Source organism: Herpailurus yagouaroundi, unplaced genomic scaffold (assembly GCF_014898765.1).
Source record: "Herpailurus yagouaroundi ecotype Mexico unplaced genomic scaffold, PumYag 216, whole genome shotgun sequence".
Taxonomy (NCBI): Eukaryota; Metazoa; Chordata; class Mammalia; order Carnivora; family Felidae; genus Herpailurus; species Herpailurus yagouaroundi.
In genome coordinates this window covers 14,702,292-14,722,870 of record NW_024412447.1, presented here as the reverse complement: position 1 = coordinate 14,722,870, position 20,579 = coordinate 14,702,292, and the positions used below count along the sequence as shown (strand labels likewise).

General features: G+C 49.2%; 1 protein-coding gene across 6 annotated transcripts in view; it reads left to right on the top strand.

The window, feature by feature from the left end:
• CALN1 (calneuron 1) overlaps positions 1-20,579 on the top strand; it is a 532,439-nt gene that overhangs the window by 265,593 nt on the left and 246,267 nt on the right. For 5 of the 6 annotated variants that reach the window (XM_040456205.1, XM_040456203.1, XM_040456202.1 and 2 more), the window contains one exon: positions 10,209-10,352. The exons of the other annotated variant lie outside the window; for it this stretch is intronic. In XM_040456205.1, the coding sequence (XP_040312139.1) occupies positions 10,209-10,352 (144 nt within the window). The remainder of the gene's footprint in view (positions 1-10,208; positions 10,353-20,579) is intronic. 6 annotated transcript variants of the gene reach the window in all.

Sequence of the window (20,579 nt, the reverse complement as noted above, 5' to 3'; positions counted from 1 at the left end):
GGTAGCCTAGACTTGCGGCTGGTGTCTGAAGCAAGGCCAGTTTTGTGGGGCTTGACCTGTGAGGTCTACACTACCTGTGAGCAGTAGTTAGTGTCAGAGTTGGATGGAATCACCGGACGCCGGATGGATATCCAGAGAGTTGGAGAATTAGTAGGGGTGGGGACCCCCCCCCCCCAGCTGGTGTCAGGTGTTGTGAGTAGAAAGGGATCCTAGAGGGCAACTTGGCAATATGTATTAAGTGCCTTAAAAATGTTCCTGCCCTTTGACCCAGCAGTTCCATTCCTGGGATATCATCTTAAGGAAATGAGCATCAACACACGTGAAAATTTCCATACACGAATTTCCAAGGCAGCATTATCTAAGAGCAGAAACGATCTCAACGTCCCACATTCGGAGCGTGGTGAGCCCAGTTGTGCTGTAGGCATATTACGGAACGCCATGTGGCCATCAGAAGTGATGCTCTAAAGACGGATACACTATATGGAAGAGCGAGATGGTTGTGTGTTAAATGGAAAAAAACGTGCAAAGCTATAGAGAGTGCATGATCCAAATGTAGTTAAGAATATTTGTACGTAAAAAGTTTGGAATAAAATGCCATAATGTATTATTAGCGGTGGTTATTGCTGGCTGGTGAAGTAGATGATTATTTTTTTTCTTTATACATTTAGGGGGCGTTTTCCTTTTTTTTAAATTTTTTTTTCAACGTTTATTTATTTTTGGGACAGAGAGAGACAGAGCATGAACGGGGGAGGGGCAGAGAGAGAGGGAGACACAGAATCGGAAACAGGCTCCAGGCTCTGAGCCATCAGCCCAGAGCCCGACGCGGGGCTCGAAGTCACGGAGCGCGAGATCGTGACCTGGCTGAAGTCGGACGCTTAACCGACTGCGCCACCCAGGCGCCCCTAGGGGGCGTTTTCCTGAGGAGCATACATCAATGTGTAACCTGTGAAATGTTGCATCCCTGTGCGGGTCTAGCTCTGGTCTTTTGACCCCAGAGGTCAAGTCCAGAACCCCCCAAGAACAGAAACTGCCCTTCTTCTCTCCTCACTCATCAGCTTGTTGTTTTGTATAAAGACCCTCCGGCCATTCTCACCCTCATACATATTCACATCTAATTTAATGATTTTTCCTTTCAGCCCTGCCTGGAACATTCTGTCCAACACAGGGTGCCCCTGGCTGGGATGGGCTTTCATTGTTAGTGTCTATTCTAATTTGCTTTGCTCTTTTACTGTTGGGGAACTTTCCATCAGCTTAAGCAACCTGGCATGCTAAAATAAATTCTGCTTTATCTGTGAAGGTGTAAATTTGGGGACAGATAAACTCTGTGCCAGCTCCTAAACCCTTACAAATGGCCCTAACTTCTTGACTGCCTCGTGCCACCCAATTTTAGGAAAGAAATGATTATTTTTCATGACCTGGGGATATGGAGTCTCTGTCTAGTTTCACCCCCTCCTGAGTTACTGAGATACTTTTCTTTCTGAACGCCAGCTAGGGGAGGAGTTGGCTTTGTTTTTTAATGCAAGGTGGCATTTTGACCATGAGGTAAAGAAAAAGGCCAGACGCATGGGGGTGCTTGAGATACCCAGGATGAGCAGTGCCTCACTGGCCTGCCAGTCTTGAGTGCTTTGAAGGCCCTTGAAGTTTTTCAACACAGGCTCTTGTCTGCTCCCAGGGTTACCCGTGACTCATGGTGAGTCCGGGGCTGGTGGGCTTACAGGAGCCCTGCTCAACTCTATATTCTAACCTTAGATCACAGAGGCAATTATGCCATCCGGGAGGGATGGTCACTATTGCCAGCCATATCTTTTTGCAGGTGCCTCCCAACAGGGGCCCTTGCCTGCCACCCTCTTGGGAGCGTACATCCCTTCTGCCCCCTCGCCCACGCTGTGCCCCTACCGGAAAGCCCTCTTTGTTGCACTGACTACAATCCTCAGCCTCCTTCCGGGCTCTCCTAAGGCTCACCTTGTTTGGTTCGAGACAGATTATGCTTAGATCCTGAGATTGCCTTTGCTGGTAATTTATTTAATCAGGTTCATTGTGGGAATTATCATTTATAATAGTAACATATCATAAGCCAGTAGCACACAGGAGAATGCCTCCTAAGTAGCCAATAAAGGAAAAGCCTACTTCAGGCTAGGGAGAGATTATTGACGTTATTGTTCAGGCCAAGGGGAGAGGAAAGAAAGCAAGCCCAAAGTTGGAGGTGTGCCTTTCTATGAGTTGGTTCTCGGTAGAGTCCGTCCTTCCTACTAAAAGTTGGGTACCAGCTGCCGGCTTAGGTCGCTCACTGCTGGGGCAGGGAGGTAGGAGGTGACGGTACCTGTGTGGGCTGCAAGGTTGGCTTTTGGCAAGGTTTTGTTGGCTCTGAAGATGGTTTTACTCCAGGGACAGTTACGTGGCTTGTACCGCTGACTCTGGGGAGACGTTCCGTCTCTTCCTGAGATTGCTGCACAGTTTAAGCACCACCGCCAACCAAGATGAGCCTGGCACAGCAAGAGCAAGTGTGTGGCAGGGTCTTTGGAGAGCCATTTAGATCGGCGAAGAGTGGCCTTGCCCAGACCAAATGCTCTCACGTTGCTGGATGCACCTCCTGGTTTTTAAAATGGAAAAGCCCATCACGTGATGGGCACCGTTGCCGTCACAGTGGTGTCAAGGACACTATGGTCCCCTCTACTTCAGGTGCAAGAGTTGGATAAGAAGGTCCTCAAATCCACCTTCAGCACAATGTCACCAAAACACATTATTCAGAACAAATTCAAACCACAAATAAGCTTTCGACACATGGATTTGCGATCATAACGCATCAGTAGGCAGCACACCTCCTCCCCCATGTAATTGCCAGGTGTTTTCTTTAAAAAAATTTTTTTTAATGTTTATTTATTTTTGAGAGAGAGAGAGAGAGAGAGAGAGAAGATGAACAGGGGAGGAGCAGAGAGATAGGGAGACACAGAGCCCGACGCGGGGCTCGAACTCACGTGGGTCGGACGCTTGACCCACGGAGCCACCCAGGCACCCCTACCAGGTGTTTTCTATTCCAACGTCTCTCTCCTGTCTCCTGGGCACTCTCTTTTTCCTCGGGTACACCTTGCATTCTTTCAGCCTCCTTTGTGAAACAGGACTCCACTTAAACAGATAAAGAACAGAGAAATAGAGAAATGCCTCCAGGGTTGGGACCCCTCTTAGTAGTGTTCCTTACCATCTGCGTCTGTGCAAGTAGCACAGAATGAATGATCACTTTGTCGAAATGGATGGAGTCACACCTCCAACAGCAAATAACCTAGGAGTGAGGATCCTTTAGCCCTTTGAAGAGAGTACCACGAAAAAACAATCCAGCTTAACAAAGGGCATTATACAAAGCAGCACGGAGCCCCATCCTGGCCCCCGTCTCTGTGGCCTGTCCCCTCACTATTATGAAATTCGGGCACACTTCTGACCCCACTTCCTCCTGGCACATGGGTCCTCCTTGAGGACCCCGCCCCCCTGGCTGTCGGAGGTCTCACCTCCGTGTTCCCTGCTTATTGAAACCAATTAGTTGTATTTGTGGACTGATTGAACAGAATTAAATTGGAACTCATTCACGCTAAAACCCGCACTGGGATCGAACCAGCGTTTTATGGGCAATTATGGTCATTCTGTTCCCACTTTCCGTTCTGGTTGGGTACCCAGTATTACTGTCAGCAATAGCTGGTCCCATATGGCCAAATGCTCACCAGACCTGGCTGCCTGGCCACGTCTCACGGTCCTGTACGCCGTGTGACCAAAACGCCCCTTCCCTTCCCTCTCTGCAAGTGTATGCCTCCTCCTGAATTCTCTCTCGGTTAATGGGATCGGTCCTCACCCCATCAGGCCAACCAGAAACCCCAGCATCATCCTCAATGCTCCCTCTCCTAGACGCCGGACTCCCGAGCCCTCCCGCCTGACCACGCAGAAAAGCCTCAGACCCTGTTTGCAGCGCTGTGGGGGTAAGCCCGGCTTCCTCACCTTCCCGCAGACTGTGGTGAGTCCTCCCAGTAAGGCCCCCGCTTCTCACCTCCCAGCCACCCCGATGCCGGAACCCTTGGTTTAAAAACCAGTCTAGGGGCGCCTGGGTGGCTCAGTCAGTTAAGCGGCCGACTTCGGCTCAGGTCATGATCTTGCAGTCCGTGGGTTCGAGCCCCGCGTCGGGCTCTGTGCTGACAGCTCAGAGTCTGGAGCCTGTTTCAGATTCTGTGTCTCCCTCTTTCTCTGACCCTCCCCTGTTCATGCTCTCTCTCTGTCTCGAAAATAAATAAATGTTAAAAAAAAATTAAAAAAAAAACAAAACCAGTCTGATCCCGGGGCACCAGGGTGGCTCAGTCGGTTAAGTGTCCAACTTTGGCTCAGGTCATGATCTCACGGTTCGTGATCTGGAGTCCCGTGGGCTGGCAGCACAGAGCCCGCTTCATATCCTCTGTCCCCATCCTGTCCCCACTCTCTCTGCCCCTCCCCCGCTCACACACACACACACACACACACACACACTCTCTCTCTCTCTCTCTCTCTCTCTCTCTCTCAAAAATAAACATTAAAAAAATCAATCTGATCCTTTCCTTGATTGATTGATTGATGGATTGGATTTATAACCACTGAGGACTCCCTGTGGCCTACAGCAGGGCTTGACAAATTTTAACCATAAAAGGCCAAAGTGTGAGTATTTCAGGCGTCATGGGCCAAACCGTCGCTGTCACGACTTCTCAATTTTACAGGTGTAGGGCGGAAGCAGTAGGACTGCAGACGACAGACGCAGACAGTGTGTAAATGAGCAAGCATGGATGCATTCCAGAAAAACCCCACTTTATTTACCAAACAGGTGGGGGGCCACATTTGGCCACAGGCCACCATTTGCCAACCCCCGGTTTGCAGGGTAAAGGTCACATGGCTCCCAAGGCCCTTTGCCATCTCGTCCTCATGCACTTCCTCCCCTCACCTCTCTCTCTTTTTTTAATGTTTATTTATTTTTGAGACAGAGACAGAGCATGAACGAGGGAGGGTCAGAGAGAGGGAGACAGAATCCGAAGCAGGCTCCAGGCTCCGAGCAGTCAGCACGGAGCCCAACGCGGGGCTTGAACTCACGGACTGTGAGATCGTGACCTGAGCCGAAGTCGGATGCTCAACTGACTGAGCCACCCAGGCGCCCCCTCCCCTCATTTCTTAATGCCAAAGGATTCCGGTGTGACCCTTCCATAGGGTCATCTCTCTTGTATGGAAGGACGTCCATGGGGTCTTGTGTGGACTCCGATTCCTGCTCTTGTCATTCTCTGGTATGAAGATCCCGTTACCTCTCGGTCTAGACTAGACTAGACCAACTAGACTATAATCTTCTCATAGCTTGGAAAGTTTCTTTTGCCACCCAACTGTTCCAGCACAGCATATGGCCTGTGATAAGTAAACAGCAACTCTTCATCGAATGGATGGCTGTATTAATCACCTCTAAGTACTCATTCGTCCTTCTCAGAGAAGGTACAAATCCTTCTAAATCTCTTTTCTCATTGACCCAGTCCCTGTCCTATTAATTTTCCTGAATAAAGACCACGAGGCTCCGATCGTGTATTTTCTGGTACACTTCTGTGGGTGTTTAATAATTGCCATGCTGAACTGCACGTCTCTGGTTCTGCCATTTCTCAGTGACGTCTATCAACAGAACACATCTTGTTCGTGAACAGAGTGATCGCTTCTGGTGGCTGAAGCCCGTATTCTTCCTAGAGACACATGTCTGTGGAGACTAAACAGATTTCGCATCTAGCAGGGATTGAGATAGGAAAAAGTATTGTTCTTCATTACCGAGCTGAGTTTGCAAATGAGCGCTGTGAATTTCAGCTGCTTCTTCAAGGCCAGGACGCTAGCCGACGACTGTTGACTCTGGCTGGATGTCATCTCGTGCACACTTTATCGGAGTGACCTGACTGATGAATCCGTTCTGTATGATAGCCCGGTCTCTGCCATTGTTTTTGCCCGAATCTGGCTATGTCCCTAGAGAGCGTCATGGACCCAAAGCCTGGTTCTTAGGGATACAGGTGGTCCCAGCGGTGGCTCTGATATTTTTAAGAAAATACACTTGCTGGTGTAATGAGAAGTAAATCTTTTGGGCTCTAGGGCAGCGTGCTTTCTGGTCAAGACCTTGCTCGGCCCCAGGACGTCAGGGTAGAGAGGCACTTAACCACGGCCACTTTCACACACCACAAACTGGCAGTGGGACAGGCTCTCGTCACCGCCACTGTCCCCTCTACTGTGGCCTGCAAAGGCATCTTGGGGGCAGAAGAATCACATACCGTTGCCTGATGTGCACGCATTGTGTGAGCATGAAATGTACTTAAAGACCAAAAGCACAGCACGCTTACGTAACCCTGAAGCACCAGGGACTTTAGCCCAGAGAGGGGATGAATTCCCGGGAAAAGTGCTCCGCATTACTGGGTTGTTCCTGCAACTTGATCTGTGGTCCCCACTTCCCAAGGATGTGGCCGGTGGCCCGAGCCCCTTCGTGTTGCCAGCAGCCTGCCCTGTAGCCACAGGCAGGGGGATCCGGCCTGCTTCCGTGTCTCCGCTGGTTTTACGGGCATATTTCTCACACCCTGTTCTGCTATTAAAAATAAAAATAAGACGAGGCACACATCACATGTCTCCGGCTGCAAGACCCATTTCCTTCTAATAAGCTTCTCGTTTGCCTGGGCTTTCCCTACCCTGGAAAGATTAAATCTCCAGAGGCTCCTATGATGGATTTCTAGTTTTGTACTTTTTTTTTTTTTTTTGTCCCTGTTATTTTGAAAGAAAATGAAGTTAGTGAGCTTTGTCTGCCTTTGCAGACACACACACTCTCTCTCTCTTTCTCTCTCTTTCTCTCTCTCTCTCTCTACCCGGGAGCCAGGAGCAGATATTCTGGGCAAACAGAATTACAGCTTTGTCCCACTTACTAGGGGCCACAGAAAACAGAACTCTGAGCTGATGTGTACCTGCGCGGTGCTGGAGCAGGGCTGGCCTGGTTACTCATGGCAGAACAGCAAACCGTGGGGGTTCGAGGACTCGGGGAAGCGTGTCCCTTCACAGGGCAGTTCCAGGATGGACGCTGTCCGACTCCAGCAGCCCAAGGGGGAGGCAACTGTAGAGCAGCCCGGGCAGTGAGGTGGGGGTCAGGAGGCATACCCTTCAAGGCCCTCATTTCCAGGCCGAGTTCACAAACATCCCTGGTCCGGCCTCTCCGGGGTGTCCCGTGTAGGGATACAGGCCAGTTCGTTTGTAAGATCTAGGACATACAGGGGATCCCAGGAAAGAGGCCAAGCCCTGTAATGGCCAGGGAGCTCACGACTGAGTCAGTCGGAGGAGAAGTGGAGATGTGACTCGGGAAAGGAGAACAGGGGGCAGAGGTCAGCCGGAAGCCGGCCATCCAGATGGCCCGCCTAGGACCCTGGCCTCTTCTTTGACTCCAGCCTGGGCCCCTGTCATCATCTGACATTTTCTACTGCCGCATGCTTTGTGCCAGTTCTGAAAGTAGAGGCCTGATGTAGAGGCTAGCACCCAACCCATTTTTCAGAAGGGGGGACTGAGGCTGAGGGAGCAGCCCGCCCCCGCTGCAGGGCAGGGTCAGGCTGACTTCCTGGTGGGCTGACTCCCACCTCGGGAGCCCCTGCGTCTGCATCCTCCTGCCCTTGGCATCTGGGCTCAGGCCATATGAGGCCGTGGTCTCCGCCCCGCTGTCCTTGAGTGCTGAGTGCCATGACCTCAAGCTGAGCAGTGGCTCTGAGCTCTTTCCGGGCCACCTGGGACTTGGTAGGAAAACATATGGCTGCCTTAGGGAATCTTGGGCATGTTTCATTGGTGAGAAAAGCCTAAAAGTGCAGACAAACCCCTTGATTCAGAATTTGGACCAGACTGAAATTTTTTCTTTATCCTCAATGGAAAAAAAGAGGGGCGTTTGAACAGCAGATTAATAGGGTATGAAGGAGAACACAGGCTTCCTGTTCTTCTCTTAAACACTTTAACAATGTCCACAGATCCCCAGAAAAGGTCTGGAAGGACCTTAGGGATCCTCGTGGCCAACCCAGCTCATTTTACACATGAGCAATCCGAGGCCTCAGGGTTTGGCTGTGGACCTAATTAGCTAATGCGCCTGGCCAGGAGCCTAGGGTCCCGGCGCACAGGCTGGTCTTCTGTCTGCTGGAGCCCACACCTATTCTCAGAAAGCATTCAGCAGGCAGAATTCGTACCGATGGTGAATCTGCTGCTGACACGGGATCCTTAATTGTGCAGGGAGGATCCACCATTGGACACCTGTCTGGGTAGCGCCCCCTTCAGGGTGTGGGTGGGAGTCCGAAGACGGATGACCCCCTTCCCCCCCCCCCGCCCCCCCGACCAGTAGCAGACAGGGAGAGAACATTGGCCATGGTGGGCAAAGATGTTTTTGTGGGAGGCCTGACACGATTTGGGCAGGTAAAGAGGAAGACAGGGCATTTCAGGTGGAAATATCGGCTGGGACAGTGCAGCGGGCAGAAAACGGGGCCCTGGAGGTACCAGGCCCTCATCCTTGAGCCTGTAAATATTTCCTGGGGAAAAAAAAAGGCTTTTGCAGATGTTGCGTTGAGGACCTTGCGGTGAGGAACTTATCCTGGATTACCTGGGAGGGCCCCAGATGCCGTCATGAGTGTCCTGATAAGTGAGAGGCAGGAGAAGATGGGAGACAGCAGAGGAAAAGGTGATGGGGCCATGGAGGCAGAGAGATTGGAGTGACCTGGCCACAAGCCGAGGAACGAGGAAGGAGAGGCAGCTGCCAAGAGCTGGAAGAGGCAAGGGACAGATTCTGCCCTAAGAGACCACAGCCCCGTCCACACCTTGATTTTGGTCCAGTGGTACTGATGTCGTGCTTCTGGCTTCCAGATGCTTCGAGAATAAATTTGTGTTGTTGTAAGCTGCCACGTTTGTGGTGATTTGTGACAGCAGCCGCAGGAAGTTGGTACCAACGGGAAGGGACGAAGCTTGTTTGGGTGAGGGTGTGTGTGGTTCAAGGTATTTGCCGGGGGCACGGCCAGATATTTAGAGAGGTATTTAGTGGGTAAAGGGGTTAGGGCCGGTGTCTTGTGTTAGTTGGAGGAATTCCTGCAAGCTTCTGCATGGATCTTTCCCTCCCGACTGGAGCGTAGGGTTCTGGAGGAGAACCACGGCACCCAACAGATTGTTGTTCGTTCTCTGCGGCACTTAATTCCATGCTCCCTGGGTACAGACAGCCGATACTTGTTGAACAGCATGATGGATGTTGGCAGCTGCCATACCTGGGCTTGCACCGGCTTTACTGATGAGCAGTCAAAGCTGGCCAAGTCTGCTGTTCAGATCCCATTGATGAGCCTGTCCTCTTGAGACCACGGTCTCGAATGACTTCCCTGTGCCCTGCCTCGCGGTGGTAGGATGTGGTGGGATGCACCCAGCCCACCCAGGACTGACGGGCTGCCGGGGCTCTGGAGGGAGGGGCTCTGGGCGGAACGCAGAACAGCTCAGGTTGGGGTCAGAGGACAGGCGATCACCTGCCGAGTGGAGTGGCCTTATTGATAGCAGAGTCCAATTCTCCGCTGGCCCGGAGAGGATGTGATTAAAGATGCCTTTTGGGCCTTTATGACACTCTTATCGATCCGAGGTTGTTTATAGCCATAAAACAGCTGTAAATTAGAGGCATGAGATAAAAACAGCAGGATACTTAACTCCTGTCTTCCTGTGAGGTTGAAAGAGCTCTCTGTACCTCTTCCACGGCGGTAGGGAGCTGAGACACCGGTGGGCAAAGGGGAATCTCTTCTTTCCTGCAAACGAATGGCCCAGGTTAAGAGGCAGCTCTCTCCTCACAGCTGAAACCCAACTGCTCGTTTCTGCTCAGGAAGTGTCCTCGGTTAACACGAGCGTCAACTGGGACCACAGTCCAACCGCGCGCCGACCGCGGGGTTTTAGGATGGTCCGGGCCTTCCGAAGCCGGTTTTCTTTTTCCCCTTCCCTTCCTTATTTCTCATTTCCTTTTCTCTTCCTTCCTGTGTGCTCTTTCTCTTCTTCCTCTCTTTTTTTCTGTCCCTCTTTTGGCTGCTTCTTTTATCTGATTAAACGGTTCTGACCTATTGCTATTCGTAAAGCAGTTAGGAGTGTTCAGCGGGGTATCGCCAATCATTTCAGCGCCAGAGACCAAGACGTGTGACCGTTGGACCTTCTTTGCTTTCCCCTTGTAGAGATCCGAGAGGCCTTTCGGGTTCTGGACCGAGATGGGAACGGCTTCATCTCCAAGCAGGAGCTAGGAATGGCCATGCGCTCTTTGGGGTACATGCCGAGTGAGGTGGAACTGGCCATCATCATGCAGCGCCTGGACATGGACGGTGAGACCCCGGCACGCGGCATGGCCCCCGAGATGAGCCCCAGCTTGTCAGCGAGACTCCCGCCCCCCCCCCCGCCCCCAAGCTTATTCATTTGTTTTGAGACACAAAGAGAGTGTGAGCAGGGGAGGGGCAGAGAGAGGGGGAGAGAAGGAGAATCCCAAGCAGGCTCCAAAGTGTCAGTGCGGAACCCCACCCGGGGCTTGAACTCATGAATTGTGAGATCGTGACTGGAGGCGAAATCGAGAGTTGGACCCTTAACTGGCTGAGCCACCCGGGTGCCCCAGCGAGACCTTGGTGTTAAAGGGCCTTGCACTTGGGGTCAGAAGGCTTGGGCTCATGTCTCAGTTTACATTTGAGGGCTAGATTAGGGTTTTTCTTTTTTTTTTTTTAATTTTTTTTTTCAACGTTTTTTAATTTATTTTTGGGACAGAGAGAGACAGAGCATGAATGGGGGTGGGGCAGAGAGAGAGGGAGACACAGAATCGGAAACAGGCTCCAGGCTCCGAGCCATCAGCCCAGAGCCCGACGCGGGGCTCGAACTCACGGACCGCGAGATCGTGACCTGGCTGAAGTCGGACGCTTAACCGACTGCGCCACCCAGGCGCCCCTAGATTAGGGTTTTTCAAACAATATTCCGTGGGGTCCCAGGGCCCTGCAGAGGTGGTTCTGGGGCCACTGGCAGGGCAGGGTGAAGAAGGAGGCTGGGCGAGTGGAACAGCCACCATAATTCTCTCCACCTCCCCTCCCTCTCTTTTAAATAGCGTTACTGAGCCAGAACTCACATGCCATAACACTCACCCATTGAAATTGTGTGAACCAGTGGCTTTTAGTGTATTCGCAGATTTGGGTAACCAACGCCGTGATCAATTTTAGGACATTTTCACCACTCCGAAAAGAAGCTCTGCCTTTTAGCTGCTACCTCTCAATCCCTCTATCACCCAAGCCCTAGGCGACCACTAATCTACTGGTCTCTGCGGATGTGCCTCTCTGGACATGTCATATCAATGGACTCCTACAACGTACGGTCCTTTGTGACTGGCCGCTCTTACTTAGCATAATGTTCGTAAGGTTTATCCATATTGTAGCATGTATTATTATTATTATTATTTTTTTTCTTTTTGACAGCCAAATCATGTGCCGTTGTCTGGGTATCACGGCTCTTTCCTATCTGCTTTACTTACCGGGTTTCTACATACAACCTCACGGGGACGGGGGCGGGTGGGGGAGTGAGGTTTCACCGTACTTTCAAAAAGCTCTAAAAAAACAACACCTGACATCTTTGAGGTTCTTGCCTCGTCGAAAACCCGGAGGCTACCCCAAACCTGTTGCGACCCTCCCGACATTCAGATTCTGCCTTGACTGAAGCTCCAGGAAAAAGCCTTCTTCTTATTTTTTTTTTTCAACACACTCCCCCCCCTCTGAAGAGCAGCTTGATCCCGGGCCTCAGGGGTCCAGCATGGTGGGCATCGGGACTCTCAGGTAGAGCATGAAGCGTGTAAGTGAAAAAAAGGAAGCAGGGGATGATGGGGTCGGGAAGTCCTTTGAAGGAAAGGACCATGGGAGGGAGATGTTTGCTTGGCCTGCAGGCTGATTGGAAGAAACCGCCCGGTCCTGTTACTTTGCTGGAGTTGCCGGAAGGATGATAATAAGGGTGGCCATATGGCGAATGAACCCCAGCGCCAACCACGAAGCGCAGCTGTGACCATTTATTTTCTGGTTCAGGAAAGAGATGTTTCATCAGGGGTGTTCAGCGGTATGAGCAGTCCCAGCCTTGTCCTTAACGGCTCTGATTGATTGTGATTCACCATGTCTTTGCAGGCCTGATTTGACCTTGCTTTATATTTAGCTGCTTGCTTTAGATATTTCTGAAAAGCCGGAGCGAAGCACATATCGTATAGCAAAGTCTGTTTTCCGTTGACCCCCATCATCATTTCGGAGATACATTTCCAGAAACAGTTTCCTTCTTAAAATAATAGAGATCTTAATTTATACCTCTGTTCATGGAACGAAGATTTTGCGCTTTTGAGTCTCTGCCCACAACTCCCCATAACAAAACCTAAGTGGAATGGACTAGAAGCAAATGGAATTAGTTACAGTTAATAAAAACAAAACAAAACAAAACAAAACAAAACAAAACAAAACAAAACAAAACAAAACAAAACAAAAAAACGAGCCAGGGCTATTGGGGGTGAGTTACTCCGATGAAATCGTGGGGTCTGCCTCAAAGTTCTTTCCGGTTCTTTGTGTATTCAGTCATCAGATCTCTCAGCTCACAGGGAGTTTTTACATTGTTGCAAATCTTCCCTGATTCCTCGAGGTCTTGGAGTCCCGAGGGATCTTGTGCGCCCGTGGCAAATTTCCGTTCAGTTTAAGAGCTTTCAAGTGTCACTAACTTACTTACCACTCATCTTACTCAAAGGAATGCCAAAGGAAGAACTTCCCAGAAGTGAAAAGAACTTGACAGTTCTCTTGCAGAGAATTTCTATAAGTTCCTTTAACAAAAGCTGAGGCCATCAGCTGCTTTGCAGTCACTCCATCAGGTAAAGACACATTTTTTTTTTTTTACTTTTTTTAAATATTTATTTATTTTTGAGAGAGAGAGAGAGTGCAAGGGCAGAGAGAGAGAGGAGGACGGAGAATCTGAAGCAGGCTCTGTGCCGACAGCAGAGAGCCCGACTTGGGGCTCAAACTCATGAACCTTGAGATCATGACCTGAGCCACCCAGGCGCCCCACATTTCTTTATATTTGAAGCTCAGCTTCTTCGAGGTTCTGTTTTGTTGCCCACACAAGCTTTAATACAAAAGGTATGAAGACAGGGCAGCCGTGCACAGAGAAGGAACTTTCTACCCAGTTTATTAATTGCCTAAGCGTGAAAAAGAACTAAGTGATAGATGCCCAGTCTGAGACTGAACCGTGTCTTTACGAGTTCTGCAAATGACGCTGGTAAGTGACATTTCTGGGGTACTGCATTCTGGATACGGATGGACTGTTTTTCAGTGTCTTTCTCTGAAACGGGCCTTTTGAGCTTCTGTTAAAACAAACAAACAAAAAAATAGGTCCTAATTATATCCTTCCTTTCTAGCTTCTGTAACTGGGAGTTCTCCACGGAGATTCAGCCTTACTGAATTAAGTTATTCTCTGGCACGAAACTTCTGGCGTGGCAGAAATTTTTATGGGGATAATGCCAAAAACACGGGGTGTCTGGGCTGGAGCCTAAGCTCCGTGCTTAGCTTGTAAGATGATGGTGCCTCCGGGCCCGCAGACCCCGGTGTCCCGGGGCAGCGGGAGAGGGGGCAGTGCCTCCGTCCGTGCAAGCTGGCCGTGTTTAGGAGCGGGTCTGGCCCACACACCGCTCTTCTCTTTCTGGGGTCCCTGCCGGTCTGCCCGACGGTGAGGTCATACCTTCGGCACAAGGCCCGGCTGGAGTAGCCTACGTGTGTCTGTGCAACCCAATTTGACACATGAGGCTTTCATTAGGTGGTTCCTTGGGAGTGGGGTGCCTTGCCGCCTAAGCGTGTAATAGCAAGCTCCCTGGATTATTAGGCAGCTCGGCGGGATTTCCTGGACACAGAGCCCGCAGCCAGACAGCTGCAGCCTGTGTGTGTGGAGCTGGTTTTCCAGAGGACACCGTGGAAGGCAGGCTGCAGGGTCTGGGATTGCTGTCTGGGCCTGTGGCCAATTTGCATTCAGTGCTGCCCCCGCGTGTGTGTGCGTGCACACGCGTGTGTGCGCCGTGAGGGCAGATGTGCTCAGAGTTAAATAAACAGAAAACCAGAATTTGCGCCTGCTGCCCATTGCTTCCTCTTTGGCCCTTGACTGCAGAGGCTCTTTCTCGCCACTTTGACTCCATTCCACACCCCCTGGTGCTCGCGGTTCTTCTTCCATTTTATCAGCCTCTGCAGCCGAGGGGACTTTTGCCCGAACGCCAGCTGGGAACCAGAATCCGCCTCTCCTGGATGCTTTTGGCCAGGATCTCCCCTTCAGCCCAGAAACCGCAAGCCTGCAGAACTCGCAATGCAGCCCCTGGAGGCATTTAATTAAGCCCAGCGCCCTAAGGCCTGCCTCGCATGTGGGGGAAGCAACTTCTCTCCATTGCCTCTTGCTACTGGTCATGTGCCGTCTTTGGAAGAATTGACAAATTAGTCACCCCAGAAAGTATCTGCACCCAAAAACAGTATCTGCAAAGCTTACCACTTTCATAGAAGCGGGTTGAGAAAGGCTGCTTGAAAAGGACTCGGGTTTTCTGCCACGACCCGTCTGTTCCTCGCACCTCTGCGTTTCCCACGGTGGCTCCAGGGGCCCCTCCGAGCCTGCAGCCTCCTTCACAGGGGAATAAGGCCCTGGTGTCTTCAAGTCCCAAGGGCTAGTTTTGACTGCTCTCCAGATTTTAATAGTTTCACCAGCCACACCCATGTGGCCATCTGGAATGAATCCCGCTAGCTTTGCACACAGTTTCCCAAAAGCAGTCAAACCAGAAGACATTTTCGGCCACTTGGGGCCTCTGCAAGGGCCCCACTCGCGGGTGCTGATGCCGACCTCTCCCCCTGCAAGCTTTCCTTGGGGGCTCCTGCCCTTACAGAACAGAAGGCCCTCTTTTGAAACCAAGGTAGACCTTGCCTTCTTTCTCCTCGATTTCCTTTCTGCCTCTCGAAGGTGCAGAATGTCAGGAAGTTCCAGCAAATGTGGGCTTTTGAAATGACTTCCTATCTCTTAACGGGTTCGTAGTTTGCTTTTAGGCCCACCTCTGTCTGGAGAGTGAATTTGACCCCGTTTAGCTCGACCTTGAAAAGATTGATCTGGCGGCCGCTGTGTGTGAACTTGCTTATTTCTGTGGTTGGCCAAGTTCACTTTGGTTCATTTTGAGACAAGTCACTGAACTGCAAAGAACAAAACCGTGGCCGGAGTCACGTGGCACCATTAGCAATGGGCCTGTTGTGCCCACGCCTTCACATGCACGTCTTCCCCACCTCGGCTGCCTGTTCCTGACAGGTACGTCCTTTGCCGATTAGTCACGATCATGACCTCTCTTGTGACCATTTGCGATCTCCTAGAAGGCGAAAGTGGAAGCCTAACTCGGAGGAGCGCTCACATCTGCCTCACATTCATGCAAGTCTGGTACTGGTTTGGATGCTCTGGGACTGCCGTGAGCTAGAACGCACACTTGTTTCCTGTGTGTGAGGGAGGATGCTTGCCCACAGGCTGCATGAGTGAAGCAGAAGGCGTATAGTGGGGCGGAGGGACACTTGGGGCTTTGTAGCCCCAAGGTCCTGAACCTGATGCACATCAGAAAACACCTGGGGGGCGTGTTAAAAAACAGACCAGTAGAGTCAGACTCACAGCTGGGTCCAGAAGCCTGCAACCTTCTTTAACATCTCATCAAGTTACAGACAGCAGTGTGTCCACTGACATCACCTGGGGACTTTGGACCCAAGGGAAAATCTAAAGCTGTGAGCACTTGTCTGAGCAGGAAGGTCTAAGTTAGAGGTAAATGCCTGTAAGGCAGAGGAGATTTTTCCTTTGGGAATTTGACGAAGGACGAGGACAGTCTGTGGTAGGCCAGCCCTGCCTGAAGGCAGGAGTCCCTCCCAGACAGACCTCACTCCTCCGGATACCCCAGCTTTCTCCCTCCTCCGTCGGCGGGCCAGGGACCTGCAGACTAGGCATCACCTGGGAGCTTGCTTAAAATGCCAAAGCTCGTTTCCACCCCAGATCTGCTGATTCAGAGCCTGCATTTTTTAAAGTTATTTACTTATTTTGAGAGAGAGAGCAAGCGAGCTCACATGGGGGAGGGACAGAGAGAGGGAGAGACAGAGAGAGAGAGAGAGAGAGAGAGAGAGAGAATCCTAAGCAGGCTCTGTACTCATGTGGGAGCTCATAGTCACTGACAGTGAGATCATGACCTGAGCTGAAATCAGGAGTCAGACGTGTAAGTCGGACTGAGCCACCCAGGTGCCCCAAGAGCCTGGATTTTAACCAAAGTCCCAGGTTATACTTATAGGCAGGAAAGTTTGAGAAGTGCTAGTCTAAGGCACAACTTTGAGAAGGTGTTTCCTTGTTTGAGGTTATCTCCGTGGAGTGAGGCCCCTCCCCAGTCTCCTGCCAGAAACTCACCGCCCAGGGATTCTCGACTTACAAACTGGAAGTAATTCACAAAGCCAAAGTCCTGGCGGAGGTCAGTTACAGGAATATATCCAAATATTTGCCTTTGTGAATACTCACAAATAGCATCAAACTATTATATATGTCACTCCTTGTCAGTGCATTATTGCTGAATGTACTTGGATCTTGCCATGGTTAAGTCTTAGCTGGGTAAGGATAATGATGACCAACACTTATGTAAGCTCACCGTGTCCCCAATAACAGCAGAATAACACAGGTGCAGTCTTTACCTTGACCACACACTGTTATAGGCTTTATTAACTTTTTAACTTTATTAACTTCTTTGTTCTCCTATCGTAGGTACTAAGTAGTAGGATTCTCATTTTTGTAGATGACAAAAATGAAGTAAGTAACTTGCCTGGTTCATGTTGCTGGTCAGACCATATGAATTTAAGGTCTTAACCACATATCTTGTAGATACATTATTTGTGTGTGTGTGTGTGTGTGATTTTAGTAGGTATAGGTCACTTAGGGTGACAGCAGGGCATTGAAGCGGTGACTAAACAGGACACACACATACACACGTACCCCAGGGTCATGACGTCACCTAGGTATTTCAGACCTGTAGGTGAATGTGTTGGTTACCAATTACTGTTCCAGATAGTCTCCTGCTGTCACCTTTGGATGGATGACAAGCTCCAGCCACTACCGAGGTTATGCTGGTAGGAGTCAAGCCTGACCCTAGAACAGAGTCTATGAATTGAAGGATGGTTGCTCGTTGCTTTAATGAGGGGAATCCTTTTTAGGTCCTCTGGGGATATATAGTTGGGGTAGATGTTCATGAAAAATCAACTTCAAGCTTCCCGACTCTGGGAGCAATTCCTTCTTCTGTGTTATGCCAGGGAAAGTGTACCATCTTAAACGTATTGATAGTTGGCCATATTGAATCCAACCTTCAGCCAAAGATCAGACTGTCTGAGCCACTTCTAACTACCCAAACCAAGGTCATAAAAACAATTTCTGGTAATGAGTACCCATTTCAGTAAGAGCATCCTCAGCTGATATTATATTCTCTTTCCCTTGTTTTAGAGCCCTGGAATCCAATGTTAACACTGATAGAAATTACCAGCATCTCACCTCTCTGTGCTCTCTCCTACCGGACTTGAAACTTCTCCTGGGACGTGTCCGATCTGATCGTAATCATGGGTGTAAAGGCAGCAAAATTCGGTGGGAGTAGATCTTGAAAATAGGTATCCCCCTTCAAGGCAGCCACTACAGCTGTGTTTCTTCCAGGTCTTCAAGCTGGTCTTGTCTGACCTCAGGGAGATCTCAGAGAGGACACGAGGGAGACTCGGGCATTTTGTATTCTGAATCCACCCAGAGATCCCCATTCCAAGTCTTAGATCTCACTCCTTTCCTTCCGATCAGTGCCCTAAATTTATTTTACATCAGAGATCTGGGGAGTCCATGATCTCAACTTAACAACTCTACAGACCACACAGTGAACCTTGGGGTCCTGCCTGCAGTTGCCTGAAGCACGTGATTCTTTTGGGGCCACCTTGGAATCACTCCTGTTCTCTGACTGTGACCAGAGCTGAGAGTTTCAAGGCCTGAGCTTGTTTTCTCTCTCAAGGGCGTTCACAAGCAGCCCGCCCTCCACACTCCTTGTAGTCATCATTGCTGCCGTAAAGGTCAAACACAGGAACTACATGGGTCTTCGAAAGCCTTGCTTTCAATAATTATTTTATCCCAAGAAACCACAGATGACATTTAATTAATTATGATGCCACTTCTGTCAAGGATACCCGTATCCCGTTTTTCACTGGCAGGAAGGTCAGCGCTTCATTTAATAATAGAGGTGAGCAAACCAGTCTCAGAATCCCATTTGGGAAGGTTGTTTCTTCCTGGTATACACACTACATCATGAACACAGAAACCGTGTTGGATTCCTAGAGGCAAGAGCATTATGTGGAAGACAAGAACTTGCTACAGTCCTTCATACGTAAATAACATTTCTGTCAGGCAAGGTGTACCGAAAGGAATACGTGAGAGGGCCATCTCAGAACACCCCGACCAGTATTGAGCGTTATTTAATAAGTCGTTCCTGGAGCACCTGGGTGGCTCCGTCGGTTGAACATCCGGCGTCGGCCCAGGTCACGATTTCGCGGTCTGTGAGTTCGAGCCCCGCGTCGGGCTCCGTGCTCAGAGCCTGGAGCCCGCTTCGGATTCTGTGTCTCCCTCTCTCTCTGCCCCTCCCCCACTTATGCTCTGTCTCTGTCTCTCTCTCTCTCTCTCTCTCTCTCTCTCTGTCAAAAATAAATAAACATTAACAAAACTATAAAAAAATAAACCAGAAATTAATAAAAGTTTGACTAAGGATCCTACCCATTTGGAATCAAAAAATTAAAAACCAAAAACCCTTCCAACTTAATGAATAATTTCATGAGTTGACTCTTAGAAAAAAATGCAATAAATTGAAAAATATAGCATATTTAATTAAGAATTAAATAGAGTCGCCACTAAAACTGGAATGAAAAAATGTGGGAAATTTAAAAAAGAATACTTGATACAGTTTTGTGAAAATACATTTGAACATCTACACGAAATGGAGATTTTTCTGGAAAATATAAATTCTTGAAATGAAGTCAAGCCCAAGTAAGTAGTCCAACCTGGAAGTTGCCTACTGGCCGGCTTACCAGCCAAATACAGCTTGTAGCCCTGTTTTATTGGGCTCACACATCATTTTATAGAGCAGAAAACCTCATGTTAAAAATATGCACTTCTCTGGGGCGCCTTGGTGGCTCAGTTGGGTCAGTGTCCGACGCTTGATTTCAGCTGAAGTCATGATCTCACGGTTCCTGGGATCAAGTCCTGCGTCAGGCTTTGCACTGACAGTACGGAACCTGCTGGGGATTCTCTCTCTCTCTCTCTCTCAAAATAAATACAAATAAAAAACTTAAAAAATATGCACTTCTCTCTCCTCTTAAAACCTTGGAGAATTTAACAAGACTGGACCGAATTCCTTCACTACAAAAATTTGGTGGAACTGAGTGGCTCTCTCCCTCTAGGCAAGGCAAATGCCACAGTCTCTGCCATTCCTTATAGTCTTACACATGCCTCCTCCCTTTAGATGGACTAGCTCAGGCCCTGTAGGCTTTGGAGTGTGGCACGGTGCCTGAATTTAGGACCAGTGAATGGTGAGGGGATCTTCCACTGCTATGGCAATTCATTCTTCCTTTCCTTTGGTTTTAATTCTATAATGTTTTTGTGCTTGTTTCGTCTTTCTGTGTGTGTTCCCGTGTTGTTTATTTGTTGTCATTTCTAGCAACTTCCGTAGCTGACTTATTTTAATTTTTTTTTTTTTTTTTTTTTGCGGGGCTCGAACTCACGGACCGCGAGATCGTGACCTGGCTGAAGTCGGACGCTTAACCGACTGCGCCACCCAGGCGCCCCTTAATTTTTTTTTATTATTTACTAACTAAGGCAACGAAGGCAGGAAATTTGCCACTGAGAAGAGCTTTAGTAATGTCTCCCAGTTTTATTGTTTCACTGTTTGCTTCACAATATTTTATTGTGTGTATTCATTCTCTCTGCCACTCTACAGATTCTTTAGGGAAGCGTTTTATGATTTCCAAGTCACTGGAATTTTGAGTTTCTAGTTTACATTTAAATTTTCTAGTTTTATTGCATTGTGGAAAGTAAATATGACCTATTTGGGACGATTTTCTTTGTAACCAAGAATATGAGCTTTTATGAAGGTATCGCCTCTATGGTATGAGGCTTTCGTACGTGCATAGAAGTTACCTTCATACTACCTGTATTTCCTCCACCTGTATTTTTCGTTATTTCATCTGAGATAAGTAACTTTGATGTGTTGAAATCTCCCACTGCTGTTACCTTGTTTCCTTGGTTTACTTCCAAGGAATTTTCATTACGATTTTCAATTCTCTGTCTGCCCTCATAGTAGATTTTATCTTTTATCAACATCAGTGTTCTTTAAACACTTTTAAGTTATGCTTTTGCCTTATGTTGATTTTTGCCGCATAACCTTTTTGCCCGTGTTTGCATAACATTTATTGTTAAAGTGCGGTCATTGGGGAACATTCACCATTATTTCAGCTTCTTCC